The sequence below is a fragment of the Balaenoptera physalus genome (assembly GCF_965194825.1).
Source record: "Balaenoptera physalus genome assembly, chromosome: 10".
NCBI lineage: Eukaryota > Metazoa > Chordata > Mammalia > Artiodactyla > Balaenopteridae > Balaenoptera > Balaenoptera physalus.
In genome coordinates this window covers 67,010,345-67,030,125 of record NC_138889.1, presented here as the reverse complement: position 1 = coordinate 67,030,125, position 19,781 = coordinate 67,010,345, and the positions used below count along the sequence as shown (strand labels likewise).

The following is a 19,781-nucleotide window of genomic DNA, read 5'->3' as shown; positions in this document are numbered from 1 at the left end:
ATTCAGCTGAGCTTCTTGACTCTGTAAATTTATATCTTTTACCAAATTTGGGAAAATTTTGATCAGTATTTCTTCAAATATTCTTTTTTACCTCATTTGCTCTCCTTTCCTTTGGGGCTCCAATTATATGTATGTTAGACTTGCTGCCCCACATATCTTTGGGTCCCTCCCCCCCCACACCCTTTCTCTCACTAATCTTTTTTCTCTCTGTTCTTCAGATTGGTTACTTTTTGGTTACTATTGGTTACTAGATTGGTTACTATTAGATTGGTTAGATTGGTTACTATTTTTAAGTTCACTAACTCTTCTGCATCTCCAATCTGCTGTTAAGGCTGTCCACTTAATTATAGTGTCTATTTCATTGTACTGTCTTTTCATTCATTATGAACATTGCTGTTTTATTTTATTTATTTATTTATTTATTTAAAAATTTATTTTATTGAAGTATATTTGATTTATAATGTTGTGTTAGTTTCTGGTATACAGCAAAGTGATTCAGTTATACATATATTTAATAGTTTGCATCTGTTAATCCCAAACTCCCAACCCATCCCTCCCCACACACCCTCGCCATTGGAAACTACAAGTCTTGAACATTGCTGTTTTAAATCCTTGTCTGCTAATCCCAATATTTGGGTCAATGCAAAGTTGTTTTCTTTTGATTGACTCTTCTCTTGAGAATGGGTCATGTTTTTCTGTTTTTTTATATGCTGAACAATTTTAGATTGTGTCCTTCACATTATGTACGATATGTTGTAGAGACTCTGGATTCTGTCACCTTCCTCCAAAAACATTGAATTTTGTTTGTTCTGTTTCCCAGCAGTGAGCAGCCGCTTAAATCTCAGTTCAGTTCTGTTAGCCCTAACTTAGCTGCTTGGGACCTGTTCCATGCACGCATGGTTCAGGGATCAGCCGGAGATTTGAACAGCGTTTATACACAGAGTTAGGGGCACCCCCTCTCTGGCTCTCTCTGGAATTTCCTTCCCTTGCTTCCCAGCTGTTGTGGTTGCCTTTAAATTCTGTCCTCCGGTTCCTTAAGCTAGTAAAACTATGGATTTTTATCTGAATTTTAGCCACCTCTCATGGCACAGACTGGGACCTGCCTAGCCAAAAGCCATGAAAAGGGGACATTTATCCAGTGTTGTTACCTTTTTCCAAGAGTTGACCCTCCATCTGCCTTCATAATCTGCCTGCTTTTCATTCTCTAGTACCTTCAGGTAGTTGTTTTTTATATTTTGTCCGGAGTTCATAGTTATCTGCAAGAGAGTTGGTCTCGCTGGAAGCAGAACTTCCATCAAACTCGATATAAATTATTCTGTTGACAAAGTCAGTTTTTGTTTTTTTTGTGTTTTGTTTCAGTTTCACAGATATTTATATTATCCTCCCTATCTCCTCCAAGGGACCAGATATAAAAATGTCCTTAGTTTTTTTTTCCTTTAATATTTATTTAATTTATTTATTTGGTTGTGCCGGCCCTTAGTTGCGGCATGTGTGCTCCTTAGTTGTGGCTGGTGGGCTCCTTAGTTGCGGCATGCGAACTCTTAGTTGCGGCATGCATGTGGGATCTAGTTCCCTGACCAGGGATCGAACCCAGGCCCCCTGCATTGGGAGCGTGGAGTCTTAACCACTGCGCCACTAGGGAAGTCCGTTTTTTTTTTTGTTTTTTTTTAACTTCAAATTTTATGTAAAACTCCTTTAGTGTATCCAAACTCTGATTACTGATAGGTTTAGAAATTGAAATATTCATTTTATTTGGTATATCTAATCCAAGATGTAGATATAACAGATGTGTCCCATAAACAGTTTCCCAGGAAATGATGGTTACTTTTATTGTGCTTGAATCTAAGCTAACACTGTGATCTGGAGAAGCTTTGTGTGGTTCAACATAAACCAGGTTGAGATTTAACCATATTGGGTCTTTCTCAGGTAGCTGTTTGGGTACCTACCTTTTCATATCTGCTCTACCATTTAAAAGCACAGATGTAATAAATTTAATATAAATGTACAACTTGGAGATCTTGGTGAACATTTTCTGATGACCTTACAGAGGACTTCAGACAGAAGTTTTGAGGATATATTTTTTTCTTTTTTAACTTGTTGACATGCATGTATGAAACAATCAACATAGGTGTCTCATGATAAGAAAGGAGAAAATAATGGTCTTAATTTGGGTCATCGTCAACCTAGAAAGCAGTTATTTAGTAGTATGTGTATTTTATTTTAGATTATATGAAAACCTGCCCATTTAGGTTAACCTTTAAGTGGTCAAAATATTTTCTGCCCAAATTAAGATAAACATTTGGAGCTGTGGTTTTTAACTTTTTCGAGTCATGAGATCCTTTGAGATCTGATAGAAATTGTGTCCTCTCCCCAGAAAAATACAAATGTCTTCATACAAAAATTTGTAAATTATTTCAGAGAGTTTAGGGGTTCCTTTGAAGCTTCTCAGCATAAGCATCCCTCATTCAGGGTTATTCAAATCAAGCTAGTACCAAGAGGCTAATAGCAATACAAATGTCAGTTTGTTTCTGGCTTGGCCAGAGCAGAACAAGTAAACAAAGAACCTATTAGAAGTCCTTGTAAGGCATGCAGGCTTTAAAAAAAAAATCTGTCGTGATTTTATCTGAACTGTACTTTCCAGGGAGCAGATTCACAAAGACAGACTGATACCTAGTTGACTAATTTTTAAGTTGCCGTTAGAAATGGGCCTTAGTTTTGATATTCAGACCTGCTGATATTTGTGTTGGGCAAATAATTAGTTGTTGTTTCTAGGACAATAGGACAGTAGTTGTTGTGATGTCATGTTCCTGATATTGTCTGAATTTCCAAAGGTCTAAATAATTGAGGATTTAAGGGACCTGTGACACATGTGTAGGTTGCAGGAGGTGGGACTATGTAGATGTTCCTGAGGCAATAAGTCTCCATTGCTTATTCTCAAAAAACTCAGCCCTTGGTAAATGATGAAAGATTGAATTTTTTTTTTTTTCAAAGTGTAAAGGTTTTTTTTTAATTATGTGTAACACAAAGTTATTTAAGTCAATAAATTTTTAAGGAATTTCACATGTTCTGTTTCTTTCCACTGCCAATCACCTTAGTTCCTCCAAACTCATAATCTTCAAGATAAAATAGCCCTTTCAAAAAGAAATTATCGTGTGAGTCAGCCCTGTATAACAAATATAAAGGTAAGGGTCCATTTTCAGAGATGCTCATGTAAAATTCTGAAGCCAGCCTCCCCTCCTTTAGTAACCAGGCAACCTGTAATGTAATAAACTGTAATCTTTGGGATCCAGTTTCCTCAAGCGATTTACTTTAGGACCATGTTTAGGGTCAGGCGATGGATCTGCCTGGTTCTGAATTTGACACCCTCTAAAAATGTATTAGGTTCAAATCATATTCACTCCTAAGCCATCACACCCTAGAACAGTACAGATCATTTGGGATATGCCAATACCTAAGATAAAAATTTTGTTAGGTTTTTCATAGTTTACTTGGCAGCTGATTGAATTGTTTTAACAAGAAGATCTTAGGTTTGTGATCTCCTTCCTCTATTACTTTCTGACACTTCAGAGCGTGATTATAATGAACACAGTTGTTCTCAGGGCCTTCATACCTCTTCTTTATACATCTTCTTTCCCCTTGCAGTGAAAAGAGTATGTTCCTGCTACTGGTCCAGTCTAATACACAGAAGGACTTTTGTCTGAGATTGGCACTCTCTGCTGTGCCTTTACTCAGAACCTGACTCTAACAAGACTTCTTTACTCAGCTTGTTTAAAGAAGGAGCAGGAGGTGGACAGGTAGTGGTGGGGACAGAGGATCTGAAGGCCAGTTCTCCCTGTGATTCACAGCTTCCCCCACCTCTTTGTCTACACTCCAGGTCAGCTCATCATGTTCACTTCTGGCTCTATTCTACATCTCACTGGTTGTTTAAAATTCTCCCCCTAAATAGTCCCCTGTTCCATCCTTTGAATGCTCTTCAAGTCTTAGGGGGCACCTTGTAGCCATCTTAGGAAAACATCTTTCTCTAAAGGCTTCCATGTAGGACATTGCTAACCGCCCTGATTCCTGTATATGTTCAAATAGTTCGTGGTTTTAACTGAGGGGATTTTCTAGCCTACTAAGGAAGAAATGAGCAAACTGACAATTAAAAATAAAGAAGCTTAGGAGGAAGAAATAGTTATCTTCTCTCAGAACTGAATGCAGTTTAAAAATACCTTCTGAGAATGTCAGACTGTAGACAAGACCTTATGTCAGCTGCTTGCTGTTTAATTACTTTGTACAGTGAGTGCAGGCTTGCCATGGGTGGGCTCTTTGCACTCTTTGCCGATGTTAGTGAAAACTCTGAGACTAGCTCAACATAGCCGTAGGGCTTTGTTGCTACTGGTATTACCAGCTGCCGGCTGATTTTGCCAGTTTTATTTAGCGAAGATTATGAAATGTATTTTGAGAGATGAAATTTGCTAGAAAAGATTTTCAGAAAAATCAATTTGGAAGAAGGGATTAGAAATTAGAGGAATTGAATTGTGGAACTTGCTTTACTAACAGAAGGTTGGGTCTTGTCAGAAGTTGAAAATTATGAATAAGTGGGCTTCTGATGATGATGGTGGACGAAACCTGAGAGAAAATGGAAGTGAAGGTTTTAATTGTTAAAAGCAATAACTCTCTGACTGGAATCATTATTAGTTTCTGGAACAGGTGCCTTAGAAGTAATATAATATAAACTCTGTTTTAAAAAACTTTCAAGGTACCTCTGGGCTGATTTAGAGTGAAGGACTATCTGACTTGAGGTTCATTCCAGTCTTGTGTTGGTGAGGAGTGCATCTTCCTTAATAATCACCAGCCCCTTTGGGTTCTAAGCCAACTTATAAAAACTTTAGTTGGAACAGAATTTATTCTGTCAACTAGAGCACGTGAACAGGATCCTGTGCAAGTGTGCTCTGAATGGATAGACCACATAAGCTGGAGCCTCCCAGATAATAACCTTCCTGGGAAATTGTTATTTGTGTATGTTCTTTTTCCTATACGTTTAACGGAAAGGTCCTTGAGGATGGGTGTTTCATCTGGTTCATCTCTATCCTTCACAGTACCTAAGGCCCTTGTGTAACATGATTACTCAATAAATAGATATAGAATTCAATTGAATTGTCCTTGATCATGTTTCCCACATATTTTTCCATGATTCCTACTAAATTTATTTATTCAAAATATTTAGGTGCATTTAATTTGTTCCCTTTTCCCTAGTCCCTTGGGAAAAGCAATATTTGGGGTATAATTTTAGAAAAAGCACTAGTGGCTTTATAGTAATTTAATACTTGTAGAGCTCTTCATCCCATTATACTATTTTGTAGTGTTTTTCAAACTGTGAATCGTGACCATTAGTAGGTCTGCAGTTAGCCTTTTTGGTTTTAATGATATAGAGTAGAAATTATGAGAACACATTCCATATAGTAAGGGTATTTTTTTGGTGAAATTTTTGTTTTAAGTAAATTTATATATATTAATATATATCATGTGTGTGTTTATTGCTTCATGATATAAACTTTGTTTCATACTGGGGTCATGGTCAAAAAAGTTTGAATAACATTGCTTTATTGTAATACTATGTTATTTCATTTATCATATAGCATTATGCCAGTACATACAGGCTTCTAAAGCCAGAGATGGTGCCAGCCCTTTCATTTCAAGTACAACTGAAGGTAAAAACAAAACAAAATTGAGAACACCCAAAGCATTCTGGTGGCTCTTATATAAGTCTCTCCAGTGGCATTTTGTACCCTTTGACCTAACTTTCTTAAGCCTTTTTTGACCAATAGATTTTTTCATATTTGTATCCCTCTAGGTGGTGGGTTCTTTGATTCTTCCTCTTTTCTCTTCAGTGTTCTTATTTCAGTATGCTCTAATGTTTTTAGGAGGGGGAAGGGGAAAACAAAGGAGAATTTCAGAAATTTCAAATGATTCTCAATTGACAAAATAGCTCATTAGATTTATCCTGAAATCTGCTCTCTTAATGTTCTTGAATTTTTAAATCCCCTTTGTATTTTTTCAGAGATCATAGAAATGCATACTTTGTTTTGAATTTAAAATAATTTATGCTTCTATGATGTTATTAGTTGACTTTAAGCAAACAAAATGTAGCTTTTAGGGGAAAAAAAAATGATGGATATAATCCTTCATCTTTCTTTGTGCTTTCTCCCCTCTTCTCCCAAGAAGATTGTAGTAATTTTTTCATTTTAAGGAAAAGCCAAGGTAGCTAACAGTGTCCAGTATTAACCATGCTAAACTTTTCCAGCTTCTTACTGATCTAATAACTATAATACCTTTCCTGTTCTTAGATGGTTGGCATACTAACCCTTTTGCCTTCATTTCTGTACTTTGCTGGACTGCCAAGCTCAGATATTCATAACCTGTGGTTTCAGGGGACTTTGTGGAGATGACTTGCTTCATTCTTTTTCTTGCAGGAGAAAATTTTGAGCAGACACCATTGAGACGAACATTCAAGTCTAAGGTTCTTGCACGATATCCTGAGAATGTGGACTGGAATCCCTTTGACCAAGATGCAGTGGGAATGGTTAGTATTTGTTAGCTACAAGTGTGAGATAATTTACAGAGTAATTCACAGTAGGATTGTGAGTTCAGACTATGGTAGCAGTGGTTCCACTAAGTATCAGTAACTTCTTATATGCATATTGTTCGTGATTCTGCATTTTGATCACTATATCAAATACTTGGAATATATCAGATATACCAAAAGTCACAAGGTGCTTCTGTTGAGTCAGACAAATACATAGTACCGGGTCAGTGAACTGTTTTTGTGAGATTGAGCTATTGGTTGCTTATAGCATTGATTTTACACAATAAGTGAGGTTTAAAGCGGTTTTCATCTGTATTGTATATATATCTGAGTAATATGACAGAAATGGGTGTTTTTGTTTTATTATACTTTTAGATAGGGCAGCATTTTAAATTTGTAGATGAATACTACCATGAATAAGCTAATGTTTGTTGAGTATTCACCTTGTGCTAGGCACTGTGATAAGTATTATACATGAATTAACTCATTTAATCCTCACAATACCCCTTATGTAGATAATATTAAGTAAACACACACAGACACAGACACATATTTTATGGGTGAGGAAACTAAGATCCAGAGAGGTTAAGTAATGTGTTCAAGGTCATATGGCTAACGAGCAGTTGAGCAAGCTTAAATACCATAGTCTGGTTCCAGAACTCTGCTCTTAACCATATCTTTGTACTGCCTCTGTTACTTTTTAATAGCTTTTTGAGGATGATCTTGTTTGATGCACACAATAACCCTGTGAAGTACGCAGAGTAAACTGTATTATCTTCATTTCACAGGGGAGGAAACTGAATCGTAGAGAGCCTCAAGTTTTTTGACTCCTAGTTCAGTGCTTATTTCTTTTTAACATACTATATTCTAGAAACACTTAGGCTTTGAGAAGTCAAGTTCAAGGGTAATGGATATACCATAATGTAGCTCCTTGTACTTGTTAACCCAGGCTCCTCGTAGTTCCTTTGTATAGCCAGGTTTGTGGAAAAGTGGAAAATGGAAACTGATTGATTCAGGTCAGTTAGATTAGCTACCCAAGTTTCTTTATATAACCCATCTGAGTTAAAGTGAAAAAAGTGCATCTTTATCCTGATTATGTCATCTCCTTGCATTACATGAAATGAACACCCTTTTTTTTTATATGAAAAGAGAAGATTTTATTGATGACAGAATCTTGTGAGCTGATAGAATCTAAAACTTTGTTTATTTTTAGGTATGAAGTTGCATCTGTCTGGTTTTTAGATATATTTCTAGCATCATCTCCTAATACATGCTGTCATGCTTAACCACCTACCTAAATTCTCCAAGCTTTCTTTTACCTCCTTTGTGCATTTTGTTCATGCCCCTGAAATACCCTTCTTTCTCTTATCTACCTGATGAATCCTAGCATAAGCTCATCTCTGAAGCCTTTTCTGATGAAGGCTGAGACTGAGTTGTTTGTTCTTTGTTCCTCTAGCACTTTGTGTATACTTCTGTATAGCCTTGATAAATGCATTATAATTTTAGTTACTTGTGTGTCTTAGAATGGGAGGTCTTGAGGACAGATATTTTGCTGTGTTGGTCTTATATCCCAGACACCCAGCATAGTAGGTGCTCTTTAAGTAAATAAGTAGTGATGGTGTTCTGAGAAGAGGATCAGCAGTGAGTGTTCTCACCAGTTGTTTCCTTGTGTCTTTTGCAGCTGTGCATGCCCAAAGGGCTGGCATTCAAGACCCAGGCTGATCCCAGGGAGCCTCAGTTCCATGCCTTTATTATCACAAGGGAGGATGGCTCTCGGACATTTGGGTTTTCCCTCACATTTTATGAGGAGGTGACTAGCAAGCAGATCTGCAGTGCAATGCAGACCCTCTACCACATGCATAATGCTGAGTATGATGTCCTCCATGCTCCCCTTGCTGATGGCCAAGACCACAGTGACATGGAGGATGGTGAAGGCACTCCTGGGACCAAGCTGCAACGCTTCAACTCCTACGACATTAGCCGGGATACGCTCTACGTGTCTAAGTGCATTTGCCTCATCACGCCCATGTCCTTCATGAAAGCATGTCGGAGTGTGCTGGAACAACTTCACCAGGCAGTCACTTCACCTCAGCCCCCTCCACTGCCCCTTGAGAGCTACATATACAATGTACTCTACGAGGTGCCACTCCCACCTCCTGGCCGGTCCTTGAAGTTTTCTGGGGTCTATGGGCCAATTGTCTGCCAGAGACCAAGTACCAATGAGCTTCCCTTATTCGACTTTCCTGTCAAAGAGGTCTTTGAACTGCTTGGGGTGGAGAATGTGTTTCAACTTTTTACTTGTGCCCTTCTGGAGTTTCAAATCCTGCTCTACTCACAGCGTAAGTCAGTGCTTACTACAGCTCTCTCTCTTCATAGGGCCTCTCTTCTTTCCATATCAGATACAGTGGGGCTGACTGTAAAGGACAAGGGCTGTTACAGTTTGAGCAAAACTCAGATCTTTTGCAGGTAGGTGCTGGATGGCAAACTAATGGAACATGAGAGGTCTACCATTTCTAATTGGCTATCATCGTGGCCTTTTGCTGGGCACTCCAGTCTGGGAGGGGAACCCTGCCTGCTGACGTCTGATTGATGCTGAAAAGAGGAGGCAGGAGTTGATGGTCATGGGAAACTGACTTTCCATCAGTTCTGTTCTATCACTCTGCAGAGTTATTTCTGCCCCTTCCTCAGCCTGACAGTAACGATGATCCTTCATATATTTGAAAAAATATATTTGAGAAAACGAGGTTGTATTGCTTTTTTCTGTTGTTTGTTTGTTATAACTGAATTGTTTTTATAAGTGAGAGGTTAAGTGATGGTGAGCAGCAGATTTGGACAAAACAGTAAAATAGAGCAGAAGGAAACAAATGTTTATTAAAGGAGCCAGATAAGTAACATAAAATTCATTCATTCAGTACATATTTATTGAGAATCTGCTGTGTGCCAGGAGTTATTCTTGGGGCTAGAGATTCAGGGTGGACAAAATAGATAAAAATCCCTGCTATAATAGAACTTATATTTTAGTGGGGAAAGAGAGGTGATTTTTTTTTTTTGGCCTCACGGCTTGTGGGATCTTAGTTCCCCGAGCAAGGATTGAACCTGGGCCCTGGCAGTGAAAGCGCCGAGTCTTAACCACTGGGCTGCCAGGGAATTCCCCCCCCCCCTTTTTTTTTTGAGAGGTGACTAAATAAATAAATAAAATATATAGTATGTAAGGTGGTAATAAGGTCTGTGGAAAAAAATAAAACAGGAAGGAAGATAGTATTGGGGGAAGGGAAATTCCAATTTTTAATAGAGTGATTAGGTTAGGCCTCTGTGAGTGACTCATGTTAATGTCTGTAGGAAAAGTATTCCAGGCAAAGGGCACAGGAAGTAGAAAGGTTCTGAGACAAAAACGTGATTGGTATGTTCAAGGACATTGAGGAGGCCTGGAGAGCAGGAGCGTAGTAGCAGATAGTGTTAGAGACTTAACAGGAGGCCAAATTGTACAGAGTCCTGTAGGCCATTGTAAGGACTTTGTTACTCTGAGATGCTTAGTCATTGGAGGTTTTAAGATTTTTGACTTTTTGTTTTGAAATAATTCCCAGCTTATAGAAGAGTTGTAAGAAATGTTCAAAGAACTCTTGTACACTCTCCCACAGTACACCAGTTATTAACATTTAGCCACATTTGTTTTATCATTCCCTCTGTATCTCTGCATGTGTGTGAACATAACTGAACCATTGAGAGTCATTGTAGACTCCATGTTCCTTGGCTCCTTAATACTTCAGCTTTTATTTCATAAGAACAAGAACATTTTTTTTTACATAACCATAGTATGATTAATAAATTTAGGAAATCTAACATTGATAAAATAACGATACTGTATTCAGGTTTTACCATTGTCCAATAATGTCTGTTATGATGAATTTTTTAAAATTGAGGTATGGTTGATACACAATATTATACGTTTCAGGTGTACAACATAGTGATTCACAATTTTTAAAGGTTATATTCCATTTATAGTTATTATAAAATATTGGCTGCCCTGTGTTGTACAATAAATCCTCGTAGCTTATTTATTTATTTATTTTAAATTTATTTATTTTTGGCTGTGTCGGGTCTTCATTGTCGCACGCGGGCTTTCTCTGGTTGCGGCAAGCAGGGGCTACTCTTCGTTGTGGTGCGCGGGCCTCTCACTGTGGTGGCCTCTCTCGCTGCGGAGCACAGGCTCCTGGCACGCAGGCTTCAGCAATCGTGGCCTGCGGGCTCCAGAGCGCAGGCCCAGCAGTTGTGGCGCATGGGCCCAGCCGCTCCGCGGCATGTGGGATCCTCCTGGACCAGGGCCCGAACCCGTGTCCTCTGCACTGGCAGGCGGATTCCCAACCACTGTGCCACCAGGGAAGCCCCCCTTGTGGCGTATTTTATACATAATAGTTTTTACCTCTTAATCCTCTACCCCTATATTGCCCCTCCCCCTTTTCCTTCTCCCCTCTGGTAACCACTTGTTTGTTCTCTATATCTGTGAGTCTCTTTTTTTTAATAATCTCTAGTTTGTTTTATTTTTTATATTTCACATAAAAGTGAATGATAATTTTTTAAAAAAATTCCTGGTCCAAGATTTAGTCCAGTAACATGCATTGCTTTTAGTAGTAAATTCCTCATGTCTTTCATGACTGACATTTTTGAAGAGTACAGGCAAGGTATTTTGTAGAATGTCCCTCAATTTGGGTTTGTCTGATGTTTCCTCCTGACTAGATTCAGGTTATAAATTTTTGGCTGCAATATCACAGAAGTGATGTTGTGGTTCTCTCAGTGCATTGTATCAAGAGACACATAATGTCTATTTATCATCATAGGAGGCACATGGTGTTCATTTGTCCCATTTTTGGTAATGTTAATTTGATCACTTGGTTAAGATGATGTCTGCTGAGTTTCTTAACTGGAAAGTTATCATTTTTCCCTTTGTAATTAATAAGTAATTTGTGGGGAGATACTTTGAAACCCTGTAAATATACTGTTTCTCTTCAAAATTTTGCCTAATAGCTTTAACATCCATTGATGATTCTAGTCTGAACCAGTTACCAGGATGGTTGCATTTTACTGTGAGGAAGAACATTTCATTCTCCCTTGCTTGTTTATTATTGTATGGACTCATAGATATTTATTTTTTCAGTAGGTTATATAGTCCATTACTATGATTAATTATTTTGATGGTCAAATGTCCCAGATTTGGTCCATGGGCAGAGTCTGAATAATGTTAGTTAGGAGGCCATTTTAACAATCTAAGTGAGAGATTATGTTGTCTCTGACTAGGGAGGTAACAGCGAAGTGATATGATATGGTTGGATTCTGAAGGTGAAGTAATGGAGACTATGTTGAATTGAAGAGCATATACCCCATCTAAAGTGGACAGCCACTAGTTAGCTCCAATTAATTCCTTGTGGAAATGCTGGCCTAATGTTACTAGGTCTTGCAATTTTTCATGAGGACCCAAATTTTTTACGTGAAATTTTTGATTTTTAAACGTTGGTAACAACATTCTTGTTGAACACTGCAGACTGAACAAAAGCATCTGTTGACTAAAATGTGGTTCCTGAGGTTTTACTTTGCAACTTGTTTAAAATAATGATGTTTCAGATTTCTGTCTCTGGGTGAAGTATAGACTTGTACAATTCTTGTTGCTTTTTTAGTTACTGTTTCTTGACTGGAGCTGGGCAAAACAGTTGACCCTTGAACAACATGGGTTTGAACTGCACGGATCCACTTATATGTGGATTTTTTTCAATAAATATGTACTATAGGACTACATGATCCATGGTTGGTTGAATCCTTGGATGTGGAACTGTGGATACAGAGGGCCGCCTATAAAGTTATGTGCGGGTTTTAAACTGTGTGGGTGGTAGGCACCCCTAACCCCCCTGTTGTTCAAAGGTCAGTTGTACTTTGAAACAGAGACTTGATTGAGTAGTGAAGACTGTCTGGTTTAGACCAGAACAGAGGAAGAAACCAAACCAGATAGGGTATTAAAATGTGCAGTGGCATTTTAATACCTATGATGCAGTTGGGGATGTTTAAAGGTGAGGAAAGGAGAATTAAAACCAGAAATATGATACGTAACATCTTTTCCTTCAGTGCTCCTTCTTATATTTCCCAGAATATGGGTTATTGTATACATAATAATTTTAAGAGGTTTGAAGGCAGTTGAGAAGGTTTGTGTGTAGAATCAAGTTGAACTCAGGACCTAAAAGTCATGCTTAGCATGGTTAAAAAAGACTTCTTCCGAAAAACTCCTGGGCATTGCTGAGCATGGCTGAGGCTAAAATGGAGTGGATTGCCTTTTATTGGATGTAGATTGTGCTCTCTATTGTTAATAGAGTACTTGAAACAATTTAGGTTGGTTTTCTTGAAGTAATTTTTATTTATGATTCAGAGGACTCATGTGGATGGAAATCTCTCTGGCCCTCGAAAAACATGCCATCAGCACTCAGAGTTGGTGTTGCCCACTGCATGTCCTTTCTTCTGAATAGAAAAGAGGTGTTATTTAGGGAAAATCTTTTTTTTAAGATATGTGTAGACCATTTTATTTAGTACTGGATAATATTTGTTCTTTGGTCCCTATAGAGATAGTTTTTTTTTAATAGCATATTTTTTAGTGGTTGTTTTAAAATTATATAGAGAGCAGAAGTTCTTTATCTGATGTGATTTAGTAGGGTAGTGAATTGGATAATTGAAAAAGTCACTTAAGTTTGGGAATCCTAAAAGGATATATACATCCATTAAACATTTTAATTTAAACCATATGACTGTATAATCACCAGTCTTTTGATGAAGTGTCTGTGCAGTTTCTTTGATTATGGATCCACTAATCAGGGGTCTGCATTGTTTCTCTTGCATAAATCTCACCCATAATTCATTCACTGAGTTTTCCAGTTTTTAAAGTGGAGCGAGAACTTTTAAAGGACCTTGCAAAAGAACCATAGTAGATGCTGGTTTTCCCAAGTTTTTTGCACTTAAGTGATATGCCTAATTCAATTGCTGTATTTTTTAGTGACTTTGCTTTACTGAGTCTTTCTAAAGCATTTAATTTTGTTTTCAGAGAAACAGTTCTTTTTTTTGCCCTCATATCTTACCATTTATTTACATAATATTCGGTTAAATTATACAGCCCAGTAATAAGTTCAACTAGTGCAGACAAGCTTGGAAACAAATGCATACATTATTTTTTTAAATTAATTTTTTAATTGAAGTATAGTTGATGTACAATAGTATATGTTACAGGTGTACAATATAGTGATTCACAATTTTTAAAGGTTATACTCCATTTATACATATTATAAAATATTGGCTATATTCCCTATGTTGTACAATGTATCCTTGTAGCTTATTTTATACATAAGCTTACATCAGTTTTTGGGGTTTTTTTTGCAAAAGTAATGCAAACTCAAGGCATGCAATCAAAACAATTTTAAAGGGAATAAAATGAAATCTCCTTCCTCTCTCGTCCTGTGGTAGCCGGAGATCAAGTTTCTTGTGCATCCGTAATCAAAATAATAGTTTCTTTAAAACAAATAAATAATGTGTGGAAAAACAGTGCAGAGAGAATTGAATGTTTCCCTTTTTTTTTTTTGGCTGCACGGGCTTTCTCTAGTTGTGGTGAGCAGGGGCTACTCTTCGTTGTGATGCACGGGCTTCTCATTGGGGTGGCTTCTCTTGTTGCAGAGCATGGGCTCTAGGCATGCGGGCTTCAGTAGTTGCGGCACATGGGCTCAGTAGTTGTGGCTCTCAGGCTCTAGAGTGCAGGCTCAGTAGTTGTGGCGCACAGGCTTAGCTGCTACGCGGCATGTGGGGTCTTCCCAGACCAGGGATCGAACCCATGTCCCCTGCATTGGCAGGCGGATTCTTAACCGCTGTGCCACCAGGGAAGTCCCTGTTTCCTTTCTTTTTCATCTAAAATCCTACCCTTGTGAAATAATCTCTTGATTTTTTTTCAAGCCCTCCTCTTAAATACTTTTATATAATGCACTATTTTTTTAAACTAATTAATTTATTTATTTTTGGCTGTGTTGGGTCTTCGTTTCTGTGCGAGGGCTTTCTCTAGTTGCGTCAGCCGGGGGCCACTCTTTTTTTTTTTTTAATTTTATTTATTTGTTTATTTATTTTTGGCTGTGTTGGGTCTTTGTTGTTGCATGCGAGCGTTCTCTAGTTGCGGCGAGTGGGGGCTACTCTCCATTGTGGTGCACGGGCTTCTCATTGCGGTGGCTACTCTTGTTGTGGAGCACGGGCTCTAGGCGTGCGGGCTTCAGTAGTTGTGGCACATGGGCTCAGTAGTTGTGGCTTGCAGGCTCTAGAGCGCACGCTCAGTAGTTGTGGCACACGGGCTCAGTTGCTCCACGGCATGTGGGATCTTCCCGGACCAGGGTTTGAACCCATGTCCCCTGCATTCGCACGAGGATTCTTAAGCACTGCGCCACCAAGGAAGCCCCGGGGGCCACTCTTCATCACAGTGCGCAGGCCTCTCACTATCGTGGCCTCTCTTGTTGTGGAGCACAGGCTCCAGACGCACAGGCTCCGTAGTTGTGGCTCAAGGGCTTAGTTGCTCTGGGGCATGTGGGATCTTCCCAGACCAGGGCTCGAACCCGTGTCCCCTGCATTTGCAGATTCTCAACCACTGCGCCACCAGGGAAGCCCTAATGCACTATTTTTAATGTTGTGTTGCACATGTATTAATTATAATATTCTTTAAATTATATACATTTTGATATACATATGGTATATTAAAGTAAAATGGAAAAAAAGCATTTCAGTCATATGGTAGAAATTTAAAATATTACAAAAGGATGTATGTACAGTGACGTGTTAAGACTTATCACTGTTTCCTATTTCCTTCCAGACATAGACATGCATATACAGCATGTATACCTTTTAGAAACAACACAGATGGGAGCATACTAATCATTGTTTTATACCTTCTTTCATTTAATAATTTATCTTGGAGATATCAGGACATAGATTAGGTTGTTTCCTAAGAACAAAGACTGCATGAGAAACATCCTTGTTCATACAATTTTCACAGAAGTGTGAGTATGCAAGGACAGTTTCTAATTCAATTTCTGATTTGCAGGGACTTCCCTGTCGTTTGTTTTAGGAGTGAACTTATCTGTAAAGTGATCCCAAGTCTAACGTCTTTCTCTGCACAGAGAGAAGTCATAAGAATGTGCTGATTATTCTCTGTTCACCACTCAGAAGTGGTTGTAATCCCAGTACGCTTTGCATTATCTCCTTTTGTTAAAAGTAATTGCTCATTACAGCATTATGGGAGTTGTGAGAAAACCCAGAGTTGCCTCGAGCTGAAGTGTTTCCAGTTGATTTTGATTGGCTAAAACTCTTTGGATGCAGATGACCTTCAGCTGTTTCCTATTTATTAGTTTCACCTTCTTGGAATGATGAGCACAGAGACAGGCAATGGCAAAAGGAGGTACTGATTTTATCGTTTGTACTGGTGTATAGCAATGGATTTTGTGCTGTTGCTTACAGCTCTTGGAGGTCAGCATCCTAGTGTGGGTACCACGGGTTGATGGATCCCGGAGGCATGGTTTATTAGGCCATCCTTCAAGGTGGGTTGTTGCTTTTTTAAAATACAAAAATGTAGGGAAAAAGAAACCCACAACTCAGACCAGAGAGGCCATAGAATTCCAAGTTTCTAGTATCTGTAAAACCAAACCATATAAATGGAAAGCAGTTTAGCCTTCAAAGAGGAGATTATTTCTCATCCCCTAAAGTGTTTTGTTTCTAAGAATCGCACACTTTCAAGTGCATCACAGGGAATTCTTCAGGGATTTCAATCTGAGGCGAATAAAGTTACCCACTCTAGCAGAAATAAGTGGGCTGAGCTTCAGATACTGGATTAGACTCATCCTGAAGAGTAGGGAAAAACCAGAACTAGATGTCTGCGCTATTGAAAAACCTGCTTTTATGGAGCAGAGGAAGCCCCTTCCTTCAGACTTTAGTGTGCCCTGTTTCATGGTTAGAGAGTAGATAGATGTTCCCTGACACTGTAACTAGGTACACTATAAGGAGTAGTCCAGTGTCCAGGAAGCCTCATGAGGAAGGCATTTCAGGGGCTCCTTTACTCAGAGTGTCTGTTGGCCCCCTATGAGATGTTCTTGTCTCTGAGCAGACCTGTCAGGAATGCCAGCCACGAAAAGGAGTAGCACCTGCTTTATTGACTTTCGGTAAAAGAAGCAGCTTTTTGGTTTTCACATGATTGAAAAGGCCTTGCTCCTTCCTACCTTTTTAAAAAAAACCCAGAAATGGTGTGTGTCTATATGTGTGTGTACACTGAAACGGGGGGAGAAATTATTCAGTGTAATATTTATTCAAAATATGTGTTTAAGAGCCAGTGTTGGGACACAGTAAGACTGGGCCTTCAGCTTTAAATATCTCTTGGAGGTTTTCTCTCTCACCCTTACATTCTTTTGATCATCTTAAGTTTGAATTTTAAAGTATATTCTTATCACGTCTGAGATTCTCAAGATTATTGCTCTTAGTAGATTATTTACAGGCATTCATATCTAGAAAAGAGAGGTGAAAGATACAAAAACTGAGGCCTCACCTAGAGAATCAGAATTCTTCTTAATAATAATTGTTAGAATAATCATAGAGGGCTTCCCTGGTGGCGCAGTGGTTGAGAGTCTGCCTGCCAATGCAGGGGACATGGGTTCGAGCCCTGGTCTGGGAGGATCCCAGGTGCCGCGGAGCAACTGGGCCCGTGAGCCACAATTACTGAGTCTGCGCGTCTGGAGGCTGTGCTCCGCAACAAGAGAGGCCGCGATAGTGAGAGGGCTGCGCACAGCGATGAAGAGTGGCCCCCACTTGCCACAACTAGAGAAAGCCCTCGCACAGAAACGAAGACTCAACACAGACATAAATAATAAATTAATTAATTAAAAAAAAATTTTTTTTTAAATAAAAATAATCATAGAGCAGGAAGATTTCAGCAGAAAGATAACAAGCCAAGTTGTACAGGTGCCCCATGGAACTGAGGTATCTCAGAAGAGGCTGAAGATAGAACTTGCAGTGGCCTAAATTTTGTTCCTCAGTTGTTGCTTACTCTCACGTTGGAGTAAATACTTTTTCTGAAAGGCTATATAGATTATCTATTTAATTCTTGAAAGAGTTTTTATTTTTTTTTTTTGTAATTTGGGAAATATTTTTGTTGTTGCTTCAGTTGGGAGAGGGTCCTCACCAAATAGTCTTCAATATGGGAATGGCAGTGCTTTGTAGGGCACAGTGAAAAATGAGATCGACTTTCTTCTTGAACTCTTATCATTCTGTTCCTGATTTTAGTGAATACGAAAAACTTGTGCTCTTTTGTCCTTCTGCTAAATGAGTTGTATTTTTAAAAAAATCATTATTGATGACCAAATCTCTGAGCTGTTTTACCCACTGATTGTTTTACATCACTTATCTATTATCTATCAAACGCCTTAGCTTTCCCCGAAGAAGCGTGAGGCACTTCCTTAGAGTGTACTCAAAATGTTTGAGATGATGAAGTTTTAGTCATCAATTTTTATTTATTTGCATTACTAGTTAAAAAAAAAAAAACTATTTCCAGGTCATGCTTAGCCAGGAGCAAAGTGGTAAGCTGCTCCAAAGTTTTATTGGTGAGCACACAGGATGCTTTGCTAAAACCTAGTTGATATATATCAGCTTCTGCTCACTTCCTACTCATTCTTCTTCATTTTCTGGAAAGCTTTTTGTTACTTATTACTCCTTTATGAACCAAGCTGGGACTTGCTTAAATGGTGGGCTGAGTTTTCAGTGCATAAAACTGTTTAACTCCTGTGAAAACTCATTTGAAATCAGCCATTCCAGGAGGATATTACTCACATGATTTTAAAATTGATGTTCCTACTTTGTCTTTAAGTGTCTGAAACCATCATACCATTTGTAAATAGTAATGTGTTAAATTTCAATCTATTGTATTGGCTTTGCCGATGTATTTTTTACTCATTTTAAAAATAAAACAAGTCTAGAAATTGCATTCTGAAGAAAAGCTAAACTTTGAGCACAAGCTTCTCTTCCAAGATACGCTCTCTGACCTAGAATAAGAGTTTTGAGTAATGAAAGTCAATCTTCTGGGTCTTTTAGGTTCTTGGGGAGCTTTTTATCAAAGTGTTAAAATGACACTTTCATGCTGTTACCATTCAAGAAAGGTTGCCAGGTGGAAGGCAGACTTGGCTAGTGTGGAAAACCAGCCTCTGCATGCTTGAAGGTTCTTTGGGCTTGATCTTGAAGGCAAAGTTCACATCAGCTCCTTGCAGAATGCAGACATGTGAGTGGTAAATGAGGTCTTTTGACATTCATGCCGAACAGAGACTAGACCACTGTTCCTTTTCTTTTTGTTCCACTTCCCCATTCTCCTTCTACTGAAGAGAATCTACTTAACATTCTCGTTTAGTATTTGGAGCAAGGTGCTATTTATGATTCCTATTGTATTTCTTTTTCTTTAAGTTGTATTTCTATATTAAATTTTATTAATAGCATGGACCTGTGTGGGAGGGGGTATACTTCAGCTTGTGGTCCATTGAGGTCTCTGGGTTGTCTCTCCGATACCCACAAGGGAATCATACTCTGAGCATACCCTTGCTGAAGTTTATCCTGTTCCTTTCTAAATGTGAAATTGTGTTGAAGATTTTAACTTACTATTTGAGAAGCAAGTACCTTGTTTTTGACTGGTTTTGTTTTGGTTTTTTTTTGACCTAGATTACCAGAGACTGATGACTGTGGCGGAGACAATTACAGCTCTCCTGTTTCCTTTCCAGTGGCAGCATGTCTATGTTCCTATTCTCCCAGCTTCTCTCCTACATTTCTTAGATGCTCCTGTGCCATACCTGATGGGCTTGCATTCCAATGGCCTGGATGACCGGTCAAAACTGGAGCTGCCTCAAGAGGTAAGAAAAACGTGGAGCTTGGGTGCTGGTGCCTGTGGCCCTGATACAGGATTTGGGAGAGAAGGGCTTTGGGATGAGCCCAGGGTGGTATCACCAAGTTTATTTTCTTTTATTTTGGGGAACACAAACAACTTTCCAGTAAAAAAGTAAAAAGAATGAACATTTAGCTCAACTTATATAATTCCAGAAACACTTGTTTCCTTTATCACCTGACATACTTTTATAATAATCTCTGTTTATACTATTGTGAACTGCCTTTTTCAAACATGATAGTTTACATA

General features: G+C 38.6%; 1 protein-coding gene and 1 long non-coding RNA gene across 4 annotated transcripts in view; one reads left to right on the top strand and one right to left on the bottom strand.

Moving 5' to 3' along the window:
- The window catches only part of LOC309668375, a 485,025-nt gene that overhangs the window by 44,267 nt on the left and 420,977 nt on the right, over window positions 1-19,781 (bottom strand). The window lies entirely within an intron of this gene.
- DENND5A (DENN domain containing 5A) overlaps window positions 1-19,781 on the top strand; it is a 110,573-nt gene that overhangs the window by 34,716 nt on the left and 56,076 nt on the right. For 2 of the 3 annotated variants that reach the window (XM_082478056.1, XM_082478054.1), the window contains exons 2-5: window positions 5,622-5,693; window positions 6,456-6,565; window positions 8,250-8,907; window positions 19,313-19,500. In XM_082478056.1, the coding sequence (XP_082334182.1) occupies window positions 5,622-5,693; window positions 6,456-6,565; window positions 8,250-8,907; window positions 19,313-19,500 (1,028 nt within the window). The remainder of the gene's footprint in view (window positions 1-5,621; window positions 5,694-6,455; window positions 6,566-8,249; window positions 8,908-19,312; window positions 19,501-19,781) is intronic. The other variant, XM_082478055.1, reaches the window with a different exon arrangement.